This window comes from Pinus tabuliformis, chromosome Q (assembly GCF_031772625.1).
Source record: "Pinus tabuliformis cultivar Carrire ecotype Pingquan chromosome Q, CPIR1, whole genome shotgun sequence".
Classification (NCBI taxonomy): domain Eukaryota; kingdom Viridiplantae; phylum Streptophyta; class Pinopsida; order Pinales; family Pinaceae; genus Pinus; species Pinus tabuliformis.
This window is the reverse complement of record NC_142296.1, coordinates 1,257,195,896-1,257,207,675: the sequence shown is the minus strand read 5'-3', so window position 1 is coordinate 1,257,207,675 and position 11,780 is coordinate 1,257,195,896. Positions and strand designations below refer to the sequence as shown.

Sequence of the window (11,780 nt, the reverse complement as noted above, 5' to 3'; positions counted from 1 at the left end):
CCTACCATTACAAACCCATATTTTAGACACAACATATAAAATCCCGTTACCCCCAATTATATGATCAATATATTATGTCATTTTCACCTTAATATATATCCCCCAAAATGAACGCATGTGGTATGGTATCTTTTCTATAGTCAAGCCCTCATGGGCATTCCCACTAGGTCATTGCATGGCCTTGTAATTTCAGCTGAGAAAACAAGATCCTTTTTTCTTCCTCTGTATTATCAAGACTAAAACAAAATTTCATAATTGCAACCAATGATTTAATTTTAGAGAATTAATCTTATATTGATATAGCTTCATGTCAAGCTTCACTTCCATTCTGAATAAGGGCTATGAATGGTTCATGGAATTCAAACAGGGTTTATCATTTTCAACCTCTTTGTTCATCTCCTTTGTTTCTTCCTAATATATCAATCTTTCCTTTGATTAGATGTCTAAATTAGGACCCCCGTCTTATTTGAATAACGAAATATTATTGTTCTAGGCCACCATGAGGAGGTCCATAATATGTTTGTATATTCAACTTATATGTACATCTTCACAAACCTTTCTCATACTAGATTAAGATGGGTACTAATATATTCGTCTCCCATGATTGGGGTTTTGTGAATTTCGGATTAAATGATATGGATCTCGTACAACTCACGAAAAAAACACAAACAAACCTACAATAAAACCAATATGATTTGTTAGCTTCCGTGGATATTCCATGGGATACTTGGTCACAACATATGTGATAAAATTATACTTAAAAATACAAATATCTATATTATGTGGATTATTTTTATTCGAATTTTGGAATTAAGTTTGGATTTCATGCATGCAACATGAAAAACAAAAAAGAAGAAGAGTAAAATAAAATATAATCACTCACAACCATAAGAACATAAGATATACTTAGGAAGCCCTTTCAACTGAAAACACAACTAGAAGGTGGGATACTTTGTTCTCTTTCTCAGAATGGAAAATGAATGCGAGTACACAATAAGAGGCTTGTGGCTTGTGGGCTGCTATATTACACACATTCTCTCTGCTTTCTCTCTCTCCCTATTGACTCTTAGCTACTATATTCATCCATGGAACAAAATGTAGTTGAATAGAATGGAACCCCTTTTCCTCCTACTAGCCCAGTTATAACATAGATCGATAGCCTACTAGTGCTTAATTTTGACTTCAACTCTTAATTATAGTTTCAATATGGAATATACTATCATCATCAAGATCATGTGCATAACCCATTCTCCATGAATAACGTGGTTGATGTGGTTTCCTGTTGAATTACAATGGTTAAAGTAGGGAGGTCAATTTCCAAATGGCACAAATTTTGCATATAGACTCATATTGAGGTGATTCTTGCTCCACTTGAAGGTCTCTTTATGTCGAATGGAAACAAAAGTGCATTATTAAGTGGAAATTTTATATGTTAGCAATTACTTAACTTCTTTCCTTAAGTTTCGTGCATGTAATATGCAAATGAAAAATATAGAGAGTAAACTAAAATAGATTCACTCACATCCATAGGAACACAAGAAATACCTGCAAATCTCTTTTATGAGAAAGCACAACTAGAAGGTAGGATACACTGTTCTCTTTGTATGAATGGAAAATCAATGCAACTACACAAAAATAGGCTCGTGGGTTGTGGGATGTTATTGTACACACATTATCTCTATTTTATCTCTCTCCCTATTGACTCTCAGCTAGTGTATTCATCTATGAAACACAATGTATTTGAATAGAATTAAACCCTTTTTCCTCCTAGTGGCCCAGTTATAACATAGACCAATATCTTACTAGTGCTTAATTTTGACTTCAACTCTTAATTATAGTTTCAATATGGAATCTATTGGAGTCATCCTGATCATGATCATGTGGATAAACCCTTCTCCATGAATAATGTGGTTGATGTGGTGTCATTTTGAATTATGTCGGTTAAAGTAGGGAGGTCTACTTCCAAGTGGCATAAATTTTGCATATAGACTCATACAGAGGTGATTCTTACACCGCTGGAAAGTTCTCTATATGTAGAATGGAAAAAAAGTGCATTCTTAAGTGTAAAATTTATATGTTAGCATTCACATAACTTCTTTCCTTCCCTCCCACATATTTTTCTTAATGAAAGAATATTTCATAGGTATGATCATTTTATATAATATCAACCTTCATTGATGAGAAATACTAATCTTCTTGCTCTATTCCAGCATTGCCATCCAATGATCTTGATAAGGACATGCAATTCATATTATATGAAAGACTTTTCAAGGCTAAATCATAGGAATTATAAACGGAAATATATAAGAGTAGTATAAATTGGTGGAATATATAGGGCCATATCTGCTCAAACACCAAGAAAACAACAATTGATGCCTCAAACTTCTCTTAGAATGTTTTAGGCCCAAATTTGGTAAACTAGGTACCCTAGTAGAAATGGTCTTGTGGGTTGATTCCTCAAAATTTTCCACTTTGAAAGAATTGAGATGGAAAAAGACAATATAATGATCTAATTATATGGATAAAAATCCAACCATTACCACAGGGCACTGCATCTCATTTATATATACCACTAGAGGTAGTCATTACAGTGGTGGGAACATTGAGCCACGTGAAGGAGGTCAATGTTTTTCAAGATTGATCTTGATTGTAATCACATTTCTCACACAAGTGCCTCAAACAAACTTCAGTTCCTGATGGAACTCAATTTTTTTCTTTAAGACCTAGTAGAACTTCTTAAGTAGTCCTAGGATTTTGGAAATATTTTTCCCTTGCACCTAGCCATCTGATCAACCATTAGTCTTTAATACCATGTTAGAATTAAAAGGAGAAATCAACTATGAGAAAAAATTACTAGCAACAAAAGAGAAGACATAAACACAATTATCTGCAAAAACCCAAATATTTGAAAAACTAATTAATAAAATATTCTACGTATCCCTTGGCCAAAACTAGCCAAGCTTGCCAAATGATCTTACACCATTCACATCCCTACCCCCTAGCAGTGAAGTCCTCCCAAGCCTTTTAAAAACTTCATTACATGCAATCCATGCTCAAGTAGAATCGTTTCCCTGAAATCAACATTGTTTGAACGAGGAACTTTGACTCCTTCACTATGTTTACCTAACAAATACAACCTTGTCATAGCAACCCCCAATCCAAAAGGGAACTTTATCTCTTCTAACCTCTTGAAAAGTTTGTGCTAGTAATGACATTTATTTTTTTTCTAAAGTTCATGAAATATCATAACAAATGAGATTTATTATTGCAATGCTCCTACTTAATGATCTAAGAATAATAAAGTGGTCTATAGTTGTATCGTTTCTATGAAACCCAACAAGGCTTTTAGCTCCTTTATTATGGCTTTATATACATAAGCTAGTTTTCTTTTCCAATTTAATTCCATACATTTAGGACAAAGTGAGGCCAATCATAATGTCCTTATAATTAGAGGGAATGATTTTATCCCCACATTTAAGAATGTGTATAACTGGGATTTATGTCTAAGGTTTAGGAAAACCTTGCTTCACTACAAAATTTAAGAGCTTGTGTGTAAGGGATGACAATAGTGCTTGCAATTTTAAAATTTTGACGTTCACTACAAAATTTAAGAGCTTTTGTGTGTAAGCGATGGCGGTAGTTAATGTACTCTTAAAATTTCATAGACTTCATTGTCCTTCATTTTCTTAGTGATATGTCACTTAACCCTAAAATCTATGCCTCTTGAAGAAAATATTTCACCCTTTACAAGAACTTTTGAAATACATAGATGATATTAAGAGATTCTTGGAAATTCTTAAGAAATGAATTCCACTCCATTAAAGAAAAATTATTTAATTTAATTTAACAAATTATAATTTTCTTCCAAAATATTTCACAATAGGGTATATCAAGTTACAACACTTGCTCATAAATTATTATCACACTTTTTTTCTTAATAGAAGACTTTATATACAATTACTATATTTAAAAAATAACACTTTATCAATGTAATCTGATAAATACATGATGTAAAGTATATAAGATTCACCATCATAGCAAATCCTCATTGACAACTTATAATGCTGACTTGTACACATTGAACTTATAAAAGTAAATTATAAAAGTAAATTAAAAAACAAATTATATAATAATTGTAATTTGTAATATTAAATTTATTAAATTACCCTTCTTTAAAAATCAATATCACAACTTTAAAATAAATGTTTTTTAACCCATATTAAATATATATTTTAAATTTGTTTTGAAATTTACATTTTTTAAATAGAAAAATAAAAATTTTACCATCACATTACTTCCCTAAATAATGGTTTAGCAGCCCCTTCATACAAATTACGTTTACGCTAATCAAGTTAGTTAAATATTAACTATAAAAGCCCATTTATTCGCCTAGTCAAAAAGGGCAAAAATAACGTCTAGATTTATAACCGACCATTATAATCCTACCCTAATTTTGTAGAAATTGGTTACCGTTGGAGGGAGATTTCAAATTTAAATAAACATGGTTCCTTGAACAAATCAACGGTTACATGGTAACCATATAAATGAGTGACTAGCTTTAAACGTATTTTATTGAATCACCCGTGGATTGGAGTCCAGAGAAATATTCTGTGATCGCGGGTGAGAAAGACTCATTGCAAAGGGGCGTCTGAAGACATCGGTAGTGTATCTCTAATTCTCTTTTCGGCAATTTACTAAATATGTCCTCCATGGATAGGTTTGAGAAACTCCAGAAGATTGGAGAGGGCACTTATGGGAAGGTGTACAAGGCAAGGGACAAGATCAGTGGTCAGCTGGTCGCAATCAAGAAGAGTCTCATTGACAGGCCGGATGAAGGGATTCCTTCGACCTCGCTTCGAGAAATTTCCATCCTGCGATTGCTCGCCAAGAGTATTTATATTGTCAAGTTAGTTATTTTTCGTGCATCTGAACCGGATTTCTTTCAGCCTATTGCCTATATTTAGCAACTACTGATTAAATTATTTCAATTATGTTTTGCATGGCATTTGAATCCAGGAATTCTGAAAGTAGCCCCATGATCTTTTGCATGATCGGAAGGCTTTACAATCTTTTTAGCCTATGAAATGATGAAAAGGACAGTAATTTTATTGTGGTTTCAGTTCCAATAGTTGCTTTCAAATGGGTGTTTGCTTGTTCTGTCTTAATCGATATTTTATCTATTTTGAAATTCCACGCGGTTCATGTGTGCGCCTACTAACTGTGCGTTAAAGTAAAAATATTTTGTCTTTTTCCCTGCTGCATCTTGTGGTGGTGCAAGCATCTGGCAGAACGAGGATATATATATCTCCGGGCTCCCAACTTTTCTCCCCTTACGATCATCTCCACATTTTCTGGTAGGCTCTTGAATTTCTACCAAGAAGACCTTCGCTAGTTATCTCTACCGTCGTCTTCAGAAGACAAAAGGAGTGTATGTTGAGGTCGTCAAAAGTGTGGTGGAACTAATGGCCGAAAAGACGCAGTTCTATGTGGTTTAGATGACAAAATTAAAGATTTTGAAACTACAGTATTAGCACAGCAACGCACAGGAGAAGTTCGGGTTGTGGGCATAGTTTTCTTAGGCAGAGTCGGGAAGACGGCTTTGCCAAAAGAGATTTTGAATAGAAAGCATTCAGGGTACAACAATTCCTACTTTTTATCAGTTGTTAATGCAAGCATCTCATTACATGCCTTCTCTTCTTTACTTCTCTTTCATCGGTATCCCCAAACAGCTTCCTCTTCTTTCATTTTCGGGATGAGGCAACCCGTTGGATTCGTTTTGTTGGGTTTCAGGATGGTTTACTCCAGGGGAGGCCGTCACTTCTCTGACTTTGGGGGAAGCAGGTCAAGTTCCTGCAAGATCACCCGTCCGTCCTGCTATAATCTGGCTGAAATCATGGCGAACCACCACGCACAGAAACTTAACGTTTTGTGTTTCGGAAGCCATGGTGTGTTCGGGAACAATCCAACCTATCCTTCTCAGCGGTCAGAGATCTCATGCTCATCGTAGTCGTTATTGTCATTGCGCGAGAAGGCGACCAGAGGGATGCCATGCTCACTGGACGGTATGTTGAAGTTTGAACTGCCCGGTCGTCCCCAGATCTTTGGCAAGAGCCTTGGCATTCACCAAGGCAGTCGAAACAAACAAACAAACAATTCAAAACGCATCATATGCAGTGTTTTCAAGGGATTAAAACTGAATGAGATAAACTAATAAAAGTTTCATATGCAACAGCTACCCTCGAAAGATAAACTAATAGAAGTTTCATATGCAACAGCTTCCCTCGAAACCCAGACGTATGAACTGGTAATATTAAGCAATTATTTGGCTGGGCCCTGCAGGAGTAGGAGGTCGAGATTGAGCAATTATTTGGCTGGGCCCTGCAGGAGTAGGAGGTCGAGGTGGAAAACCTCCATGTTCCCTGCATCGACTCTCTGAGTTTATTTCGATTGCTGACTATTAGGAATCTGACGGACATGGGTCTTGTCAAATATTTGGTAATCAGCATTTGACATAAGGATGACCGCATTGACTCAATAAACTGAAAAAAAAATACAATGGTCATCCAGTAAGAAAGATCTAATTTAACCTTCGCAGAAGTTGCCGTGAAGTCGTAAGAAAGATTTCATTAGATTTAATTTAACCTTTGCAGAAGTTGACGGTGAAGTGGGGCCGATGGGCGCCGAAAGAGTTGATTGTAAAAGTGAGCTCTTTGGGAAGGCCTTGATTTGCTCTCTAGATAACCCATCCTATAAAAGACGAGTCCATGCTTCTGCTAGCTTACGTTTATGCTCTTCACCAATGGGCGCCGGAAATCCCGTCTCAATTGGATTTGTCCACGTGCTCTCAATTGGATTTCAGTCTATTCCCTGTACTTAGCGACTGGAGATTAAATTATTTCAATTATGCTTTGCATGGAATTTGAATCCCGGGACTCTGAAAGTACCCTCACCCCGATGATTTGTTGCATCACCCGAAGGCTTTACTTATCTTATTATTATTGTATCTTTTTTGCTTATGAAATGATGGAAAGGAGAGTAAATTTTTTTATGTGGTTTCGATTCCAACGGTTGTTTGTTTGCTTGTTCGGTCATAATGGTTATAGTTTAATCCATATTTTAGTTGTTTTGTCTTTGTTTTGAAATGTGTATTTCTTTGGTTGGTTTTCATTTGTGTCTCAGAGACATTTCATCAGCAAGTAACCCATGATTAATTATCGTTTTGAAATGTTATTGATGGATTTGCAAACTGTTCTTTTTCTGAGAAAGAAATTTCTTCTCGATTTTATTTTTATTTAATCATTATCTTAGTTATAATGTGATTTTAGCTTTAGACCTCAATATAATTCTAAATTATTGGTTCACTAAGGAGTTATATTGGAATTTTAGGTTGCTTTGTGTGGATGATGTGATGGAGAATGGAAAATCATATCTTTATCTAGTTTTCGAGTACCTTGACACAGATCTCAAAAGATTATTGGATTACCATCATCCTCTCCCACCAAACATTATTAAGGTAATTTTTTTGTGTTTTCATTATCATTATTCCATTGCATTGACATTTTTGAAAAGACATGTTTCTAATTTCTATATATGCATGTTGATGTACAGAGCTTCATGTATCAACTATGCAAGGGGGTAGTTCATTGTCACTCCCATGGTGTGATGCACAGGTGACAAATTATGTGTTGTACATATTACAAATTTACTTTTAACTTCTACATTCATTTATATTATGTTATGACATGACACAAATTAAGATTTCTTGAATTTAAACCTTTGGGGTTATGTGAGTTCAAATTACTTTCAAAGATTGTCACGAATCGATTTTCTTCAGGGATCTAAAACCACAAAATCTATTGGTTGAAAAGAGTAAAGGCCTCCTTAAAATTGCTGATCTAGGACTTGCGAGGTCATTTACTGTGCCTGTGAAGAGTTATACCCATGAGGTTTGTCATGAAATTCTCTCCCATTCTATAAAGTGGGCCTCATCTGTTTTCTTGCTATTTAAGTTGTTTTTTATTAGTTAAACATTTTGTATAACATCCTATTTGTATATTTGCAGATTGTCACCCTATGGTATAGGGCCCCAAAGATATTGTTGGGATCCACCCACTATTCCACTCATGTGGATATTTGGTCTGTTGGATGCATTTTCGGTTAGTGAATAAATATTGAGAAGGGTGTTTTCTCTTTTAGTTTCTTTCCTAATCTAGTTGTCGTAATTATTCCAATTTTTCTTCCAAGAAATTGATTTGATATACAACTTGTTGTCTTCATATTTTTAGCTGAAATGGTGAGAGGACGACCTCTTTTCAATGGGGATTCTGAAATGGAACAACTACTTTGTATCTTCAGGTATGGTTGTGAAGTGGTTTGGATTTTTTCTTAACTCCCTTGAATCTCATTAAATCACATAGAAAACTTACTTCAATTACATTTCTGAGAGATAGGTTGTTTGGAACCCCAACTGAGCAAATATGGCCTGGAGTTAAAAGTCTCAAGGATTGGCATGAGTATCCTAAATGGAAACCTCTGAGCCTGGCTTCGAAAGTTCCAAATCTATCTTGTAGTGGTCTTGATCTTCTCAGTGTATGTTCTTGGTTATCTCTCAAACCCATGATATTTGTCACATCTTTTCAAGTCTTATTGACATTGAACATATTAAGACACTCACAAATTTCATAATGTTTTGCAGAAAATGTTGCAGTGCAATCCCGCAAAGAGGATTTCAGCAAAGGCAGCCCTGAATCATCCTTATTTTGATGATCTAGACAAAACCCAATTCTAAGTTTTGATATATCAGTATTTGTGCTTGTTAATGAAGTCATCTTGAACTAGTCTTTTCAATGGGTAAAATTTATTTATCTAGACTGGATATGGATATTATATCTTGTGTTCGGAAAGGAAAACAAAAGTTACGGTTGTAGTTGATGGTGCTCAATATTTCAATGATTTTTTCTTTTATGACATATATTTCTCACTCATCACGATCCGATTTATTTTGACTTTTCTTTCCCAAATGTTGTGTGATATGTTAGTACTAGTATGTTTCCGTTAATTTTACATATCGATGGTTAAAAGATACGAGGTGAAAAATTGAATGGAAATTCTTTCTAATGAGGAAATATTTGAAATTTATATGTGACATACATAATTATTTCCATCAAGTTCCGAGTATTTTTTATTACATGTATATAAATAAAAGGTAATTACTTTTTTTTCACTCTAGTTTTTCTGGTAAGACTGCATTTACTTGTTAATGATTCATAATTATAAGTATTTTTTATAATGACTCAATAGCTAAAATTCCATTTACTTGTAATGGTTGTAACCTATCCGTATTCTTTTATAATGGTTCAAAAAGCTAAATTGCATTGGCTTGTATTAGTTTATGACCTATATATTTTTTAGAATGGTTCAAGACTTATATTACATGTAGCATCGTAAATTATTATATGTAGCATGGTAAATTATTACATGTAACATGGTTTTAAGTGATGAGTCAATAGTATTTGTGAATTTAGACATTATTCATATTATCTAAAATGGTTTTAGATGATGAATTAAATAGTGTTTGCAGAGTTAGATGTCATTTATAAAAGAGTCTCTTTAGGCTATCCATAATGAATTTATTGTGCTTTTTTAAAAATATTATTCTTAACTAATATTACAATGAAGTTCATAGATAGGTGTTAGCCATGGATTGGCTTGTTTTTGTACCTATCAGAGGGTGTTGAGTATTGGTTGATATGAAGAGAGGGTTCACAAGCCATCAAATTCCTTAAGACTCCAAATACAGGTCATCATAGAGAAAGATGCTTGTATTGACTCTAAATAAGCCTTATTAAATTTATTCAGGAATTTGGAATTTTATGAGGGGGAGGATAGCTTTGTTAACGTTGCATGATATGTTAGAACTTGTATGTTTCCATTACCTTTACATATCGGTGGTTATAAGATATGAGGTGCAAAATTGAATGGATTCCCTTTCTGATGAGGCAATCTTTGAAAGTTATATACAACATACATAATTATTTCCATCAAGTTCCTAGTATTTTTTTATTACATGTATATAAATAAAAGGTAATTACTTTTTCTGGCTCTAGTTTATCCTGTAAAACTGCATTTTCTTGTTAATGATTCACAACTATAGGTATTTTTTATAATGACTCAATAGCTAAAAGTCCATTTACTTGGAATGGTTGTAACCTAACCGTATTTTTTTTAATGGTTCAGAAGCTAAAATTGCATTCACTTGGTATTAGTTTATGACCTATATATTTTTTAGAATGGTTCAAGACTTATATTTCATGTAGCATGCTAAATTATTGCATGTAACATGGTTTTAAGTGATGAGTCAATAGTATTTATGAAGTTAGACATTATTCATATTATGTAACATGGTTTTAGATGATGAATTAAATAGTGTTTGTAGAGTTAGATGTCATTTATAAGAGAGGCTCTTTAGGTTATCCATAATGAATTTATTGTGCTTTCTTAAAAATATTATTCTTAACCAATATTACAATGAAGTCTGTTTTAATAAATCACAAAACAAATTCAACTTCCGCAAAAGTACTACTATTTCAATGGGCAAAAGAGTTCAAAATATAGCATATAGAACATTTTTTTCAATCTTTTGGAAAATCACGTGGTCTCTCCAAATGAGCCACTAAACACAATGAACTAGAAATTATGGAAGAAACCAAAAATCTAAAGAGTAGGAAGACATAAAATTTGGATATTTAAATTAGATGGATTAAGGCTGGCTTCATTCACGTACAATTACACAATTTTTTGAACATCTAATTATTTGATTATTGAGATGGTATAGACTCTTAGTTATTTAATTACTTTGTTAGTGGTTTAATTATTGTAATGCATAAATCAGTGCACATTGTAAATAATGTTTTTGTTCTTACGTTGAAATTCATGCATACTATTAATCTACATCATACATTTAGTTACATCAAATAAAAAATCAAATTTTTCACACTAAAATCAATGCATCTAGTGTGAATACTCAAATAAGATTAGAAATCAACATCTACACTAAAATCATTGCATCTAGTGCAAGAAATAAAATAAGATTAAAAATCTAGTGCAAGTAATCAAATAATATTATATATCAATAACTACATTGATCACATTTCAATGAAAGGCCAAAATATTCCAAAATTTCTAAATCCTCTTTCGTCTCTCTTCCCCCTCCATCTCTCCTCTTTCTCCCCCTCCAAATCCCCCCCATCTTTATCTATTTCTCTCTCTTTGCCTCTCCCTTCCTTTCTCTCCCTCTCTCCATCCATAATTTATATCCATATATCCCTCCATCTATCCTTTTTGTCTCTCTAGCTCACCCCTAAAAATGCACACACACATACGATCTCCCTCTATATATCTATCTCTCACTCTCTCCCCTTTACTCCATCTCTCTATCTCCCTCCATATCTTGTTATTTATCTCTATATATAATTCACCAAACATATATACTTTCTCTCCATATTTATCTATATCTCTCCTTATCTCTTCCTCTTACTCTCCCTCTCTCTCTCTTCCCTTCCACTGCTCTCTCCCTCAGTCTCTCTCCATCTCTTCCTCTATCCACCTTTCTCTCTCTATGTATTTATTCTCCCCTCCCTCTCTTTTCTCTCTTCAAACTTCCTCTCTCTCTCTCTATTTCTCTTCCATATCCCCTTTTCTCTCCACTCCATCACATACACGCACACTTTCTCTCTATCTCTTTGATCTCTCTAGTATATCCCTCCCTCTCCCCTTCTATT

General features: G+C 33.9%; 1 protein-coding gene across 3 annotated transcripts; it reads left to right on the top strand.

Moving 5' to 3' along the window:
• Positions 1-4,700: 4,700 nt before the first annotated feature.
• Positions 4,701-8,788, top strand: LOC149224375 (cyclin-dependent kinase B1-1-like). 3 transcript variants are annotated; one of them, XM_089383538.1, is made up of 8 exons: positions 4,701-4,906; positions 7,387-7,513; positions 7,609-7,670; positions 7,835-7,946; positions 8,063-8,156; positions 8,286-8,355; positions 8,451-8,589; positions 8,696-8,788. In XM_089383538.1, the coding sequence occupies exons 1-8, from the start codon at positions 4,701-4,703 to the stop codon at positions 8,786-8,788; spliced, it is 903 nt and encodes a 300-aa protein (XP_089239664.1). The 3 variants fall into 3 exon arrangements, with proteins under 3 accessions (XP_089239664.1, XP_089239665.1, XP_089239666.1); XM_089383539.1 differs by having other exon boundaries at positions 4,710-4,883; positions 7,370-7,513; XM_089383540.1 differs by lacking the exon at positions 7,387-7,513 and having other exon boundaries at positions 4,710-4,901.
• The last annotated feature ends 2,992 nt before the right edge of the window (positions 8,789-11,780 follow it).